Source organism: Phalaenopsis equestris, unplaced genomic scaffold, assembly GCF_001263595.1.
Source record: "Phalaenopsis equestris unplaced genomic scaffold, ASM126359v1 Scaffold000224, whole genome shotgun sequence".
Lineage (NCBI taxonomy): Eukaryota > Viridiplantae > Streptophyta > Magnoliopsida > Asparagales > Orchidaceae > Phalaenopsis > Phalaenopsis equestris.
The window spans coordinates 386,648-405,204 of record NW_018164666.1 but is presented as its reverse complement, the minus strand read 5'-3'; the positions used below and the strand labels follow the sequence as shown (position 1 = coordinate 405,204).

Here is an 18,557-nt window from a genome sequence, read left to right as displayed (position 1 = left end):
GGAGGGGAGTCGAGGGGGGGACTTTAGTGCCGAAGGAAGGAATCGGGCGAGAGAAGGAAGAGGCGCAGTGCAGAGAGGGAGAGAAGGCGAACGGGAGTCTCTCTCGTGCAGAGGGAGAGCGGGATCGAATTAATGAAAGGAGCGGGCTCCAGAGCCGTTATTCAGAAGCAATTGGCGGGGATTTAATTTGTTTCCTTTCAGGCAGCGAGCTTAAATGGAAAAGCTTAATGAGGAATTAAATGATAAATTTAAATTTTGAAATTCAAAATTCAAACTTATATAAGCTGAGGCAATTAGCCCGTGTTCAGCCCAAATCGAACCCAAGTCGGACCTGGGTTGAGCCCGGGCCCGCGCACCGCTAAAAAAAATGCATCGATATTCGTGCTAGTCGCTCGCGCGAGAAACCATAACAATGCGGGTGTCCTTTCTAGCTAAAGTCGACGTTCCGGATGCGTCGGCGCAGTCTGTTTCGTCATCCGGGGTCGTACGAACGATTTCCCCGACGGGCGAGTCGATTCAAGCCAAAGTCGTGTATGGTGCAGCGAGTGCATTGCTGAGTCACCGAGGGTTCACCTAAGGTTGTACGATCCTGTAGGAACTCATTTTCGGGTCCTCTACATGTTGGTCCTTAGCCCTTGCAACTAAAGGTTGAGTGCTTGGAACCACTTATGCGAGTTCTTCACAAAAATGAGTCAAAAAGTGGCTTGAAGTTCTACGGGAGGTGGGCTCCATTGCTAGTCCGCTAGGATGGTCAATAAGAACTCCTAAAGCTAGATCCTAGGTTTTAAGAGTAGAAGACTAATACCTCACTAAAAATGAGGTCAACATGTACGTGTGGTCTGACCCAATAGCTTAACAAAAAGTAGTGGTTAAGATTACAACCCTTTGATTAAATGATCTAACGCTAAATGATACCATTATATTATGATCATGACTGCAACTTGTATGCTCCCAAATGACTTTTACTCTTTGAGTTATGAATCATAAATGTACAATTGATCGATACAAATCCTTCTGTTAGCTGACATCGACTTAAATTTATCCTCTTAGATAAACATTCACCCCAGATCTAAAAGGGACTTTTAGACGATACAACTCATGATTGTTGACAAAAATAATTCAGTTAGGTTGGGTCGACTATCTTCTTTAAATAAGTAGATAATGGATCATGCCAACCCGGGATGACGAAATCATGTGATTTTGAACTATTTCAATAGCATTTCCCCCACCATCCGCTTTAAACTCTAGGAGGTAAATCTAAATTGTCATTGATTTTGTTCCTATCCACCCAAGACAATTTTTTTGAACTTTAATGAAGTGCCTATAGCAAAGATGATTTTAAGTGATTAGTTAAAGATGTGTATAGTATTTCAATTTTTTTCCTTTAAAGGTTATTGGCACAACCTTTATAAATAGATCATATTCATTCCCAACTGAACCCATTTCCTCATTTATTAGAACTTGCTCTAATAGATCCAAAAAAAAAATCGTCATTGACTTTGCCCTATACGCACCAATCCACCATGTTTATGACACATGCCTTTAATTTGTTCTACTTCTCTTCTTTCAACTTAGTCTCTCTCAAGTATTTCTTCACAATATAAGTCTACTCTCACTAAATAAATTCATTCTAAGTCACAAATATCATCCTTAGAGCCCCCCTATTACAATCAAAATGAACTCCACGCAAGCAACTCCCCCAACTGACTTTGAAACTGCTTAAAACTGAATTGGTCGGGCTATTGTGCGGTTTGTCACGGACTAACTTTCCTCAAGTCACCCGTGCGGCTTTAGCGCTCTTTCTTAGCACTAAATCAGCCTTACCCCTCACAACACTGGACTTATGAGCCCCAAACACTCTTAAGAAGAATAATAGAGAAAAAGGAATAATTAGCACTTGAATACTAGAATGCTTTGATTCAATGCTTGGGTAAATACAAATGAGGGGAGGAGCTCCTATTTATAGCCTCCTCCATGTCTTTGGCCTTTCATCTAGCCAATGTGAGACTATTCCAAGTCCAAGAGAAGTTTCTAGATTACAATATAATATTCTATCTCTTAGACTATTCTTATGTACATACATAACTCTAGAACATTCTAGGTTATTCTTAGATTCTCTTTAAAGCTTTTCCTTCTTGCTCTCTCCTGAATGTGGCGGAATCTTCTAGAGCCCCTTTGATGACCCTTTACATCCTGACCTTCTCTAGAATCTTCCATCTCGTGTTCGTCTTGACGACTTCTCGAATATGGCGGAGCGTGACAGGTTGCTCTACCTCCTGCAGTGCTACAAAACCAAGCTTCAGCATTGAGGCACTGATCTCCAAATCTTTTCGGATGATTTTTTATCCATCAAGCACCCTCATCGTGGCACTAAACTTTATGTCTGGATGTCCTTTTCATTTTTTGGCACTACACTGCCATAAACTAGCGTAGCGGTACTATCTCGGGTTTCTAAACAATTTCTTCACATCTCCAGCATCATAGGACCAATGAGATAGGACCGAGACACCATTTCTAGCATTGCAACACCAGTTGATCAGCGCTCAAGCATTGTGCACTATGCTCCTTCAGCTATTTTTGCTCTGAACGATGCCATGACGTTGTTGCATACAACTCCAAGACGCTACCTTGGCTTTCTTTGAATTTTTCTCATTTCTTCTCCTATAAGAAATTCCTACAGCAATCACAATAATTAATGAAAATATAAAACAAAATAATATTATTTTATTTAAAATACACGATTATTCATTAATTATTTAACTCTCCACACACTGAAGAACATCCACCTCTATTATATCTCCAATTGACCTAAAGGGGTTGACTGCGGTGCAAAACAGAAATTCCCTCTAATCTTAAAGTCAAATGGATACTACCATAACACATTTATTTAAAGCCGACCAACTAAGCACAATCAAAAGTTCTTTCTCAAAAATCAAGAAGGGTAATTAATTATAGAAGCCAGGAAATTTTGAAAGAGATCATAAAATTCTCATAAAATGAGGACAAACCTTTAGATAGTATCTTATCTAAACTTCACCGTGACTTAAAAAATTTGGCCCAAAGCCAAACTCTCATGACAAAGCTGAGTCTGCAACCTTTCGGAGACCATATTAATATCAAGGATGCAGCCAAGACATCACTAGGAAAGGTAAAGTTAAATGTTACATATGGCAAACTTATGGCATGTTTGTGAGCATTGCAGTAAAAATGAGTTCGTTTAGACTCCAAAACTTCAAAGAATGCTCATTCACTGTCTAAAAGATTTTGGAGTCATGTCAATAATTCTAATTTCTATAAAAGCTTCTAGAGCATCATAGATAGCTCTAGCTCCTATAAAAACTCCTAGAGTCATGTAGATATCTCAGGTATTTATAATGATAGTTGGTAGGGGGTACATGTCCCGGACCTATATAAGACCATTAATTAGTATCAACACCAAAATAATCACAATCACCACCAGCTTGGGAAAAAAAAAGAGTTTTATGAGTTACATTCTCCTTGAGTTCCTGTTAGGAAGTGTGAGTAACGACTGACATAGGATTAGAGAATCTAAGGCTGTACATATAAGGGAGTGCTAGAATTGTAAGTCCAAAACATTTGCATGATGAAACGATTTGGGGAACATCACACAGGCAACACAACAAACTTTCCTTCATAAAAAAAGGATTAAACAACAAGCAATGTTAATCTAATATAATAAGTAGACAGCATTTTCATGAAGTCAGGTCAGCTTAAAATGTTGTACCTCACTCAAAGCTTCATTTGGTGTGGAAGCAAATGTTTCCTTGTACGATATAGCTCTTTTCAAGCGTTTGCCTCGACCAAGAACTTCTTCCTGCTCCACTTGATACGTCTCCCATCTAAAACAAAAAGCATAAGCGTAAACATAAAATTCCTATAGCATAAACACCTTACATACAAGCATATTTTCATCATAAATCTAGAAAAGTGAATATATAAGACAAAAAATTTCCTCTGATAAGCAGCATTAGCAGAAAGATGGTACTCAAAAACAACACAATGAATACTTTAAAATCAACGAAACTAGCATCTCACTTCAGAAAATTTCAAGCTGCCTACCAGTTTCCTTTCTGCAAATGTTTTATAAAGCTACAGGTTTTAAGCAAAGCTTCCTGAAGACATGTCCGACCATCTAGGTGACAATCATCCGTTCTAATTTTGGCCCCATGAACCCCTGAGTAGGCTCAAAAAGTGTCTTGACATTTTCTCAAAAATTAAATGATATTAAATTTTACTCACTCTTTTCCTCTCAACTTGATCTCAGAATAACTCGTACAAAACTTGACAAAAATCATAGAGAAACAAGTCTATTTTTCGCAACTAGCGTGTAATAGCTCAATCAAAGACATTAAGGCTACATAATTTAATCAACTAAACATATTCATCGATGCAGAGGTCGACATTGAGATAAACACCGTCCATATTTCACAAGTGAAATCCCAAAGATAATGTCATAAATTTGCTGGCTCTAAATTTAACAGAATTTGATCTTGTATTGAAAACAAGAAAAGTGTAAGCCAACAAGCTGCACACTACGCTAAGCAATTTAGCAGGGTAACAATAACATACTAAGCAATTTACAGAGGCAGAAGCATACATTGCATGAAAGGCAGAAATGAAGAACAAAAAAAAAATCAAGAAAATATTCGAGGAATGGAGATTAATACTCAGATTGATAGAAACATGCAAGCAGATATTGAAAAGGAAAGGGAGACTACATAAGAAAAGATAAATCCACAATTTGGAAGACTAATATAGGTTAATCTATCACCATCAGCATGTGGACGATCGGTAAAGGCTTTAAAAATGGTTGCCAAGAGCTTGAGATCGAATCCTGCCCACATCAAAATATATCAACATCGACAGTCATAAAAAGCTTTAGGCACACAATTTTCCAAATATATCCCTTTGAAAACCATGTCGTGTGTGGAGACTGATTGGGGCGCTCCAGCCCCTGGAAACTCGAGAGCCAGAAAACATTGCACTCAGATACGGGCGAACCAGCGTCAGTGGGAGCCCAGGCAACCAACCAAAAGTTCCCAGGGCAAAAGCTTTACGCCCAGGAGGGCACAACTGTGCTCGGAGTGACTCACAACACCGAGCGTCTGAAAACCATGCACCAGAGGTAGCACCCGACACCATAAGTAGTTTTCTTATACTACTCAGGATTTAAAGACTCCAACTTCAATGCGAGAAAGAGAATTTCACCGGTCGCACGTGAAATTCTCTCTTTGTTGTTTACATGAAAAAGACCATTGTGGGAACAGGCCATTGTGTGTGTAGTTTGTGAATTTTTTTTTGTGCCAAAGAGAAGTAACATTCTGAAGTATTGTTTGAGTTCTAGAAAAGGAGAGACTCTATTGCATTGCAATCTGTAAATACTCCTCATTTTAATAGTGGATTCTTTGGTACGGTGTGGCTCTATGAAATTTTCCGTTCTCAGGTTTTTTTTTTTTTTCATTTTAAGTATTTGTGTGCTTTGCCTTTTTTTTTTTGAACTACTTGTCTGCCTGTTCAAATATTTTTGTTGAAATCTCTCAAATGAGTGTTACGCATTTTTCTTAACCACATTACAAGTGATATCAGAGCGGGGTTTCTGAAGATATCTGAATTGAGTGCGAGCAATGACCAATGAAACAAGGGAAAGTGCGAAGTTCTACTGTTTGAACTTTGCTTAACAGAAAATGCAAATTGAAGATATATTGTATAAAAAAAACTGTATTTGCCACTGAAATGAATCGACAAGAAGCCTTAATTGATATATAAAGTGCTTGATCGAACATTATTTGGTTTTATCTAACTCTCACTTTTCTCATATGCTGCTTTCAAAATTGTGAATGAGAAAACTACAGCAAATCTCATGACTGCACTAAAAAGATGTAGGAGAAACCTACAACCTTAATAAGTTTTTTTGATAAAAAGATTGTTCATCCCAAATCGGATAAATTCAACACCGTGACTAATCAGTTGTGTTCTGTTGGTGGCAAGTTCGATGATGAGGTCAGAGAACTATTACTTTTATCTTCGTTGTCAAACAGTTGAGATGAACTAGTCACAACGTTGAGTAACCCTTCCGGTAATATGAAGTTAAATTTTGATGATATTGTAGGGTTAGTGGTAAACGAAGAAGTTCATAAGAAGATCAGCAATGAAACTTCAAATTTTGTGTTGAATATTGAAAACAGAGGAAATAATCTAGATAAGAACACCGATGTTGACCTCATTTTTAGTGAGGTCTTGTTTCCTACTCCCAAAACCCAAAGTCTAACCTTAGGAGTCCCTTGTTGACCATCCTAGCGGACTAGTAATGAAGTCCACCTCCCGTAGAGCTTCAAACCACTTCTTAACTCATTTTTGTGAAGAACTCACATGAGTGATTCCAAGCACTCAACTTCTAGTTGCAAGGGCTAAGAACCAACATGTACAAGGCCCGAAAAACAAGTTTCTATAGGATCAGACGGCCTTAGGTGAACCCTCCGTGACTCAGCAACGCACTCGCTACACCATGTACGAAGTTGACACATTTTTTTGCCCGGCCGTCGGCAAATTTGTCCGGACAATCCCGGATGATGAAACGAATCACGCCGTTGATGCATATTGCGATGGAGGGGCGTATATTGGGCTTGCCATCATGCCATTGTAAGCTGCCTCCAGATGGCAGTTTGGGTTGTGGTGAGGAATGTTTAAACCGTATGCTCAATATTGAGTGTGTAAAGGGAAACATGCCCATGTGGGAAGCTATTTTCGGATCGGCATTTTCATTTTGTGCTTAAGGATGTTGGCCTTTTACTAGAATCTGTTTACTGGAATTTGTCCCGTTGTGAAAAAGGAGAGATCCGTAGCTTTGAAAACTATGGAGGATGGGCAAGTCATGCTTTATTCCAGTTCTGTGAATGGAAAGGAAGCTAATATTTAGGGTAGAACACTTTAAATCACTTTAAGCACAAGTTAAAGTGTAGGCTTTCTAGATTTTAGGAGCACGCCCTAGTTGAGAGTCCATCCACCTAGTTCTCAGTGTAGGCTTCTTAGATTTTAGGAGCACGCCCTAGGTGAGAGCTCATCCACCCAATTCTCAGTGTATTCTCCCACCCAATTCTCAGTGTAGACTTCCTAGATTTTAGGAGCACGCCCTAGGTGAGAGCTCATCCACCTAATTCTCAGAGTAAGCCTCCTAGATTTTAGGAGCACGCCCTAGATGAGAGCTCATCCACCTAATTCTCAGTGTAGGCCTCCTAGATTTTAGGAGCACGCCCTAGGTGAGATCACATCTACTTAATTCTCAGTGTAGGCCTCCTAGATTTTAGGAGCACGCCCTAGGTGAGATCACATCTACTTATTTGTCAGTGTAGGCTTCCTAGATTTTAGGAGCACACACTAGGTGTGAGTTCATCCATCGATTTTTCAGTGTTGTCAGTGTATGCTTCCTAGATTTTAGGAGCACACCCTAGGTGAGCGTTCATCCACCTAATTTTTAAATAAATAATGAAACTGGACACTTGACCCTGATTTATAAACTGATTAAGACACTAGACATGAGGATGCACCGAGACGTAGTTCATGCTTCCTTAATTAAATCAATACTGAAATTTTCGTCATGACTTAACCTATAGTGAAACCGAATTCATCGGGATTTGAGCTTAGATATGACACTCAAATCCTCCTGGCAATTAGAGAAATTTATTAATGTCACATATGTATCATCGGATTAGGATAAGTCTAGGGTCTAAGTGTCGAGGGCGATGATGACATTTCTTATGTGTTCTTAAACGAGAGATACAAAGTGAAATTATTAGAATACTATCTGCTACCTCAAAAATCTTCAATAAGAAAAAGAAAATGATCAAGGGAAAGGAAATGACCCATGATATTATTCGCTGATTCTTGGTGGGATCGTTGCCCCCGATGCTCTTAGGTTGTCAGTAGTTCAAGCACGATTAGAGTGATTATCCCGTGGACTACACGACTTTACAAAATATTTACAAAAATAAAACAAAAACCTCTTTTACATTTTAAAAAGAACTCTACATAAAAAGGACTTAGACAACATCTTTTGCATAAAAATTAAACAATTTTTCTATGAAAAATTATAAAGGTCCACGACTAGTCACTTGGATTAAGGTTAAGAACTGTCTTCTGTAGTTTGTCGATCCGTAGATTGTCGGGTCGGAAACTCTTGTTCAAGATCGGGAAGCACACAGTCCAGTTCTGAGCCCCCACTTCTACCAATGTCTTACACCCAGTTTTGGTCTTACATATGTGGCTAAGGGTTTTTTTTGCTTATAATTTCTACGACTCATTTTTTCAGACTTTCATGCTGGGTTTTCTCGCCATATTTATTTTTCTTGCATGTGTTTAAATCTGTTGCAAATCATACTATACTTGTAGTACTAATCACGCAACAATAGCAAATGCCCAGATACGCTTTTACAATTTATCTACAGCATTTTTATTTTACTGTATTTTACCTTTCAAATACATTTTATTTACTTGCAATTTGATTATTCTGCATGCAAAACCAGAACTGAAACCAAAACCGAAACAAAACAAAATCAAACTTTGACATCAAAACTGACATAAATCAACAGTCTCAAACACTTAAATCATTGAGCCATCGCTACAAACTTCTTGGGCAGCGCGGTATGAAGCTTGGAGCGGACTACAAATGGGGGTAGTCTTCATTCTACAACAGAAAAACAAGTCTACACCAGCTAAACTCTCTCCTTAGTCTAAGTCATAGCCCATAGGACTTTGAGTTGAGGTAGCTCGCCTAGCGCGATGTAAATCCTCATCCATTTTTTAGGTTCCTACACAACTGTGTTGTGCAGCGTAAGTCCTAATTCACTTTAGGTTCTGAGGATGTCTCTTATCTCTTTGCGGATTATTTGCATAACCAGTTATCATGCAATTGTAAGTCTCAAATAATAAATTTTTCTGGAGGTGGAAACTTAATGAAGACATCAGCAACTTGATGACGAGTTGGAATGTAGATTAAGTTAATAATGCATCCATTAACCTTCTCAAATATAAAATGTCCATCGATCTCAATGTATTTGAACATGTCACGATGCACAGGATTCTTTGCAACGTTGATGGCAATTTAGATGTAAGTGAACATATTTATGAGATTAACCGTGGAGTATCCCAACTCATTTGGTAATCTTTGGATCCACATTCCTTCACATATTCCCAAAGCAAACGCACATATTCCCAAAGCAAATGCACGGTACTTAGATTCTACACTACTTCAAGAGACCACTGCTTGTTGTTTGCTCCTTCATGTGACAAAATTTTCCCATACATAGAAACAACACCCATAAATGGATCTTCTATCAGTGAGCTCTCCTGTCCAACTAGCATAAATGTAAGTAGCTACCTCCCTATCATGTGATCTCTTAAACAATAACATTTTGTCAGGGATCTTCTTAAGAAACCTCAATGTTCTATAAACCATATCCAGATGTTCTTCATTTGGATTGTTCATATGTTGGCTCACAATGCCAACATAATTAGCAATATAAGATCTAGTGTATGATAGGTAGATAAGTTTACCCACTAATTTTTGGTATCTACATTTTTTCACTGGTGTATTTTCTCTTCTTGAATGTAACTTTTTTTTTAAATCCAAAGAGTGCAAATTTGCAACCCAACGTTATTGTTTTGTTGACCTCATTTTTAATGAGGTCTTAAATCCCTACTCCCAGAACCTAAAATTTAGCCTTTGAAGTTCCTTGTTGACCATCTTAGCAGACTAGTAATGGAGCCCACCTCCCATAGAACTTCAAACCACTTCTTTATTCATTTTTGTGAAGAACTCGCATGAGTGGTTCCAAGCACTCAACTTCTAGTTGCAAGGGCTAAGGACCAACATGTAGAGGGCCCGAAAATGAGTTCCTACAGGATCAGACGGTCTTAGGTGAACCCTCCATGACTCGAACACTCGCAAACGCCGCACTTCACGCACTCACTACACCACACGCAAAGTTGACAAATTTTTTGCCCAACCGTCGGCGAACCTGTCTGGACGACCACGGATGACGAAACGGACTGCGTCATCTTGTCCGGAACGTTAATTTTAGCTGGGAAGGACACCCAAGTTGCTAAGGTTATGCACGCGCACAAATGACGCAAAAATCGATGCACATTTTTTTTAATTAGCGGGGCGCAGGCCCGAGCTCATCCTAGATTTAACTCGGTTCAATTCAGGCTGAATTCAAGCTAAACAATTTTGAATTTCAAATTTTCAAAATTTAAAATTACCATTTAATCTCGCATTAATTGGGTTTAATTAAAAGTTATTAACGACCAAATAAAACTCCTCCCCCATTTGAAATTCATAAATTACCCGCCCATTATCGAATAACGAACTTTTTGGAATTCCTCGAATACAAGATCCCGCTTAGCTCCTTCCTGGAATTCGGCCTCCCTTTCCCCACGACCAGATTCCGAGCTCTCTCACTCTCTCGACCGCTCGCCTGCCCCTCCCTCTCGCGCGCGACAAAGCAGCCGCTCGAAGCTCCCGCTTTAAGCTCCTGCTCGCCTGCGATCGCTCACCCGCCTTGCTCTCCCGATCGAACCTCTCGCTCGCCTCTTCCTCACGCAGAAAAGCCTCCCTCGACTCCACAAGAAGCCCTCGACTCCACCAGAAGCCCTCGACTCCCTCTCCCTTCCCCTCTCGCCCCTTTCCTCACGCTCGATCCCGGGCTTCCTCGTTCACAAACCGAAAAAAAAAAAAAACCCTCGCCCTTCTCCCACTCCTCTCTAGATTTCGCCAGAACAGCGGCCCTCGTGACTAAATCCCTGCGATAGAGTGACGATTAGAATTAGCCGGAAAGGCATTACAAGGTCCTCTAAGGCTTGCATCTTCCTCCTTCCAGAGCTTCAGTTTCTCTAAAGCGGTAAAACTCTCTTATTCCTGGGTTTATGCTCCAGTTTCGTACTCATATATCATTTAGGATGAAATAAAAATCATTGCTATTTTTACAATACGGACAAGTGTTTGCACTGTATTTTTTAGGCATCACCAATTCTAACCAATTCTTATATAATTGATTTTTATTTGGGAAGATTTACACACATACCTAACAATTCTTATGTATTTACGTTTCTAGTACCTGAACAACCACATTTACAGGCACACCACTCAATCTTTTTTTGCATTTACATATATAGAATCCAATCCTCAGTTTTACATACATTCCACCTTAAGTGAATGTTACTTCTTAAAATTTAAAATAGTGGTATTTTTTTTTTTTTATGAGATGTAGAAGATGCTTGTGTTATAAATGTAAAGAAAGAAGTTTAGATGTCATATATGTAAATACATAAGAATTAGGTGATGTGTATGTAAACCTATCTAATTGTGTTGAATTGGATGAGTCTGCCTTCATAAATTCTGCTATTAGACAGCTCATGGGAAGCCTTAAAGCTTGTCAGCACCTTCACGGTCTTAGCTCAATACATACACTGTTTGGGGAGGGATTTAAGAGCTGCACTTTCCACTGTTTTTGGAGCCTTTAAACACCTTTTTTTTGGGCCAATTACTCACTGTTTGGGCACCGATTTGGGTGTGTTTGTTGGCTGATTTGGAGATGTTTGCACACTGTTTCGAGGCGAATTTAAGGGTTGTGTTGGCATGTTTTGTGAGCTAGTTTTGGAGCAGCCTCGACAACGTTTTGGCGCCGTTTTTGGCACTGTTTTGGGGTGCTTTTGTGGGTCGATTTGGAGCAATTTATATACAGTTTTATAGTGCTTTTGTGGGCTGATCTTAGAGCCCTTAAACACTAATTTTGAAGCCTTCAAATGCACGGTTTTTAAGACTGTTAAGGGGCTTGTTTTGCTGCACTTTCTTGGGTCCGCTTGGTGGCTTGTGAGTTGCATTTTTTGCTTCAATTTTGTGGCTTTTGGGCTGCACTTTTCTGAGTCTCTTGTGGTTTTTGGATCTCATTTCTTTTTATGCTGAATTGGAAGACTTTTGAACCAATCAAAACACAGTCTTGGAACAAACTTAAGCACTCTTCTCGAGAGTCTATTTAATTACAGTTGTTGAAAGATTTTAAACGTTTTTAGGTTGACTAACTTGCTATTTTCTCATTGGATTTGTTAGTTTTGGAAGTAGGTCAATCCTCTTTTTCGTTTGTTTTATTACTTTTATTAAATGGTTAAGTCAAAAAATGGGAATTTCTGATTTAATTACTTGGAAGACACTTAGAAATATTTGAGGATTCGTTGGAAAACACTTAATTGAGGGTAGATTACCTTAAACCACTGTAAGCACAAGTTAGAAGTGTAGGTTTCCTAGATTTTAGGAGCACTCCTGAGGTGAGAGTCCATCTACCTAATTCTCAGAGTAGGCTTCCTAGATTTTAAGCGCACACCCTAGGTGAGAGCTCATCTACCTAATTTTCACTGTAGGCTTCCTAGATTTTAAGAACACACCCTAGGTGGAGTCCATCCATTTAATTCTCAGTGTAGACTTCCTAGATTTTAGGAGCACACCTTAGATGAGAGTTCATCTACCCAATTTTTAAGTGTAGGCTTCCTAGACTTTATGAGCACACCCTAGGTGAACGTTCATCAACCTAATTTTCGAATAAAAAATGAAACTTGGCACTTGACCCCGATTCACAAATTGATTAAGACACTAGACATGAGGATGCACCGAGACGTAGTTCATGCTTCCTTAATTAAATCAATAGTGAAATTCTCATAGTTACTTAACCTACAGTGAAACCCAGTGCACAGGGATTTGAGCTTGGATATTACACTCAAATCCTCCTGGCAATTGAGCAAATTTGTTAATGCCACATATGGATCATCGGACTAGGATAGGTCTAGGGTCTAAGTGGCGAGAGCGATAACGACATTGCTTATGTGTGCTTAAACGAGGGATACAAAATGAGATTATTAGAATAGTATATTCTACCTTAAGGATCTTCTATAAGGGAGAGGGAAGGACCTATGATACTATTCGTCGATTCTTTGTGGGATCGTTGCCCCCGACATTGCCCCCGACACTTTGCCCCCGACACTCTTAGATTGTCAGTAGTTCTAACACGATTAGAGTGACTAGCCCGTGGACTACATGAATACAAAATATTTACAAAAAGTAAAAAAATAAAACAAAAATCTCTTTTACATGTTAGAAAGAACTCTGCATAAAAAAGACTTAAACAACAACTTTTGCAAGACTTAAACAACAACTTTTGAAAAAGACTTAAACAACAACTTTTGCATGAAAATCAAATGATTTTTCTATGAAAATTTATAAAGGTCCACATCAAATCACTTAGATTAAGGTTAAAGTCTGTCCTCAGTAGATTATCAGGTTGGTAACTCTTGTTCAAGATCGGGAAACACACAGTCCAGCTCTGAGCCCCCACGTCTACCAATGTCTTACACTCAATCTTGGTCTTTTATATGTGGCTAAAGGTTTCTTTTGCTAATGATTTCTACGACTCGTTTTTCTGACTTTCATGTTGGATTTTCTCGTCTTATTTATTTTTCTTGCAAGTGTGTTTAAATCTGCTGCAAAACATACTATGTTTGTAGTACTAATCACGCAACAGTAGCAGAAGTTCAGGTACGCTTTTACAGTTTATCTACAACCTTTTACAGTTTATCTACAACATTTTATTTTACTGTATTTTACCTTTCAAATACCTTTTATTTACCTGCAATTTGATTATTCTGCATGCAAAACCAGAACTTAAACCAAAATCAAAACAAAACCAAACTTTGACACCTAAACTGGGAAACACAAACCAGCAATCTCTAATACTTAAACCTTGGAGCCATCACTGCGGCAGGAGGTTCAAAACTAAATTCGTGGGCAGCACGGCGAGGAACTCAGGCCAAGCAGCAAAAATAACTTTTTCAGCAATCTTTTTCCTAGTTTAAATAGCAATCCTTAGAACTTCGAGGTAAGCTCGCTCAGCACGACGTAAATCCTCACACCCTCTTTAGGTTCCTGCACAACCATGTTGTGTAGCGTAAGTCCTAACTCGTCTTAGGTTCTGAGGTTGTCGTGTAGCACGACGTAAACTCTCTTATCTCCACGGGTTATTTGCATAATCAGATATTATGCAAATGTAAGTCCTAAATAATAAAATTGATAGAATTGAACAATTGAATAACATCATCTCCAAAATGCAGCCACACAGTAAGATAATTTGGGAATTCACTGAGTTTTTCTCCTCAGAATCTGTGACATCCCTTACTTTTTTCTTCCTTTGGACTCCTGAAAATAATTGTTCCTATTTGAGTCACTTTCTTTTGCTTTTCTACGTTCTACCGTGAAAACCTTAACTTTGAATTCTTGAAGACTAGCACCTCTGATCATTATCGAGAATTTTCCCAAGTGACACCCGTCATTTAGAATGTAATTAACTATAAGGGTTTGCCTCTATAGGGAACTTGGAACTCAAGTAAAATAAATCCTATTTAATCTTTGTATTAAATAGGAAAACTTGTTGGTCACACATAAAAGGTTCGCAGACCAAACGGATGTCACAAATCTCTTAGTTTGCAGGATTGGGTCTATTACCGAAGTCTACACTTATCTTTCGGGAGAGTGCAGTATTTGCGGTATCGGGCACGATTATGCAAACTATTGGACGAATGAGATCCATTTGATCTCATTTTTCAAAAATTAAAACACACTACTTTCAAAACCCAAACCGCATATTTCTTATATTTAAATTAAATCTCAAAAATTATTTTTCATATTTTTCAAATCTTCAAAAAGTTGACTGACATGTTTCTTTTAGAAGGTTTAAGATATACTTTCTTTGAGAAATCATAATTCTCATATTGGATTTGGCCACTTCCATGCCTATAAAGTATCACATAGCTCCTAAATCTTGAAATCTAACTGATCATATACTTTTCATAAAACACATACTGGGAGGTAAGAAAATTATACTCATTGTCTATGTAAATCATATTGATCCTGACTGGTGTTGATGAAAAAGTGAGTTGGAAGATTATGACATTGGATATACCTATTAGATTTCACAGTCTCGGCAAAGTTGTCATACCAAGCCTATGGAGATTGTTTGATCCATAAAGTGACTTTTATAGTTTATAAACCGGATGTTTAACTGAGTCATTTTCCAATCCTCGTGGAGTCTCCATATACACTTCATCCTCAAGGTCTCCATTCAAAAAGGTATTCTTGATATCAAGTTGATGCAATTTTTATTGTGTTCACTATCAAAAAAAAAAAAAAAGGAGCTATGATGGCGTTTAACTTCGCTAGTGGGGTAAAGGTCTCTTGATTAGTTTATCCCACAGGACTGGGTGAAATCATTGACCATCAACACAGTTTTGAACCTCTCAATGCTCTCATCTGCTTTGTACTTGACATTGAACTGCCATTTGCACCCAACAAGTCTTTTAAGTGGGGTAAGCTTTGTAAAGGTTCACGTGTCATTTAGATCAAGGGTTTGGATCCCTTCTTCAACTTCCATTTTTCATCATGGACTTTGAATTGCTTTATGAATAGAATTAGATATGTGCACACTATCAAGACTAGAAACAAAAATTTTATATTGTGATGATAACCTCCCATTGACGACATGCTCCTAGATAGATTAATTTGTGCAAAATTCAATGTCTTCTTCACAGAATTAAACCTCCATTGAAACTTCAGAGATATGAGAATTCATGTTTAGTTATGAACAATTTTGTAGTTGCATCTTATCCTTATCTTGGTAAGTACATTTCTTTCTCCTAGTGTACACACAAAGTAACTTGAAAAGATTATTGTTGTGAATTTTAGATTGGATGTTTTCAAGTGAAGCAACTTGAGAGACGGGATGATTAGAGGGAAGTAAAATAACTTGTGATGACAATAGATCAGAGTGGGTATCTAGAATAGCGTCTCAAATTTGATAATCACCCAGACTCTCATCTTGAATATCAAATTTGGGATATAAGTTATAGTACTTTTTTGTAACGTGAGAGTAGCAATTGTACCCATTTTTGTTAGAAGCATACCCAAAGAAGATACGTTTGATTGATTTTGGGTCAATTTTTGGGTCGTTTGGCTGGTAAATGTGAACAAAGAAGCCAACAAAGTATTTTTAGAGGAAAATTAGATTAGAATGCTATGGCATGGAGGTACTTTTCCACCACAACAAAGAGAGGGGCTTTATAAATGAAGGACCCTACTTGACGCAAGGGCTGGGGGCCTGAAACAGCCCAAACCAATTTAGCAGGGAGGCTGAACCGGACCCAGCCCTACTTAAGGTTGGGATTGCCGCCCAAGGGGAGGGGTTACCCCCTCCTAGTTATCCTTTATATAAGTATATTGTTTTTTGTGTTAGGGTTTAGGCTTTGCCTTCCTGATTTTAATTTTTTGTCCAGCCTATCGTCAACGATTGTTTTCTGCTCCTAAAGTTGTATTTGAGGCACGAATGTGCTCTAGTTGTAACTCGTCTGAGATGGTGACCTTCTCCAAGGGTTCAAGAGATGCTCCAGTTTTAGCTCAATCCTGCAAAGATTTTTATCCTTACCCAACCCTTCTGCAACCTCTTCAACCATCCCCCTCGCTGTCATCATCCCCAGACAACCCTCCCTTTGTTGTGTCCCGTGCCACCAGCCGCCCCTCTACCTGCTTCCCTTGCCGCTAAACCTCCCTACTTGTTGTTCCCTCGCCGCCGACCCTTCAAACTTGTCGTTTTCGGGTCGTTGAGCCCTCCTAGTCCACTATCTTGCTATCGCCACCCCTCCACCTGCTATTTCCCTTGTCAGCAACCCCTCATACATGTTGTCCTTTGTCTCACAACCCTCCATCTGCTATCTTTTATCACCAAATCAACCCAACCAACTTCCCTTTCCCAACCACATCCCCTTATAGCAGTTCACTTTGAATCCAGCCCTAGTTGAGTGATAGCGTTGTATGTTGGTTGTTGCCTTCCCATTTTCATTGTAATCGTGTAGCCCTGTATTCATTTCGAGTAAAAAGATTTATTTTCCATTATGGTTTGAGTTAACTCCAATATCATTGTTTGGCATTCTATTAACGAGGTAGGTGTTTGTAAGCATGGCATCTCCCCAGAATACTTTTGAGACATTATGAGAAAGCATTATATACCTAAATACCGCCAAGAGATGTCGATTCTTCCTCTCAACTATCCCATTTTTGTTGTGGGGTCTCAAAAAAAAATACTCACATTAATGATACAATTTATTATTATAAAGTATGATCCATGGATAGAGTTAAAATATTCATTTGCATTATCAAATTGGAGAATATGAATTTTACATTGGAACAAAATATTTATCATGTTAGGGAAGGATTGAAAGAATTGTTGAGTTTCAAATTTCTTCATGAGGAATATCCAACTAATTCTAATATGATCATCAACTAATTCTAATATGAGCATCAATAAAGAAAATAAACAATCTGACTCCATTGATAGAGAAATGATATGATGGTTTGTACTTAGATAAAAGATAAACATGACAAGTATGTTTAATTGATTGGCAGGTTTCCTGACTTTTTAAAAATCAAGAGATTGGAGTATAATTTGACAACATAATGAAATTTAGGATGATTCAAAAGACAAAAAAAAAAAAAAAAAAAAAAAAAAAACTTGACTCTCAACAGGCTCGGACACAATAGACTTAGGAACAAGTGAAGAGAATAGGGAAGAAACTTGTGTGTTAAAAGCATAATTATCCTCATGCATGTATAAATCTTAATGTAATTCAGCAAGGTCAATCACCTTCCTTGAATCCACCACCCGAAATTTGCAATAATAAGAATGAAATTTAGTAACACAGTCTAAGTCATGAGTAACTTGTTAATTAAAAGTAAGTTGCAATCTAATTAACAAAAGACAGCTAAATATATTTGAAGACTTTCACTTCTCCTTTCCCAACAATCCTAGAATGAGAACTATCGGTAAGTCTAACAAATTTAAGGTGGGTGAACTCTTGGTAGTTACTGAGAGCAAGTATATCTCCAATCATGTGATCAGAAATACCCGGGTCTATTATCCAAAATCAAAATCTTCCATTGTTAGCAAAATAGGAGGATATGGTAACTTAGTGTATCATCATGTTAGTCGGCTGTTGACCTCATTTTTAGTGAGGTCTAGTCTTCCTCTTAGGGTTTAGGATCTAGCCTTAGGGATCTCCCTTTGACTATCTTAGAACCTTAGAAGTGGTGCCCGCCTCATTGTAATTTGACCTATTTCCGTCCTCTTTTGTGGTTCCAAGTGTGTGGTATCGACTTCTAGCATTTAGAAGGGTGAAACCAACATGAGGAAACCCAAAAGGGATCCCTATAGGACCTTTTTGAGCCTTAGGGTGGCCTTCTGCACAATTCGCACTCCCGCGCGCACCAGCTTCGCGATTCGGAGAGTCGACGCGTCCGATTGCTGCAATTCGCATCGCCTGCACCGTTATTTGCCGAGGACTCGAGTAAACCACTTGTGACAATCGATCGCGGGTCAATATTTTTGTGAAATTTGAATTTCGACGCGTTTTGATCCGATTGTCGACGATGTCGTCCGAGCGACCCCGGATGA

The 18,557-nt window shown here is 38.6% G+C and overlaps 1 protein-coding gene across 3 annotated transcripts in view; it reads right to left on the bottom strand.

Moving 5' to 3' along the window:
- The window catches only part of LOC110023311 (protein CHROMATIN REMODELING 4-like), a 59,311-nt gene that overhangs the window by 13,031 nt on the left and 27,723 nt on the right, over positions 1-18,557 (bottom strand). For all 3 annotated transcript variants that reach the window (XR_002293886.1, XM_020722638.1, XM_020722639.1), the window contains exon 3: positions 3,746-3,860. Coding sequence is in view for 2 of the 3 variants with exons in the window: in XM_020722638.1 (XP_020578297.1) it covers positions 3,746-3,860 (115 nt within the window). In the remaining variant the exon portion in view is untranslated. The remainder of the gene's footprint in view (positions 1-3,745; positions 3,861-18,557) is intronic.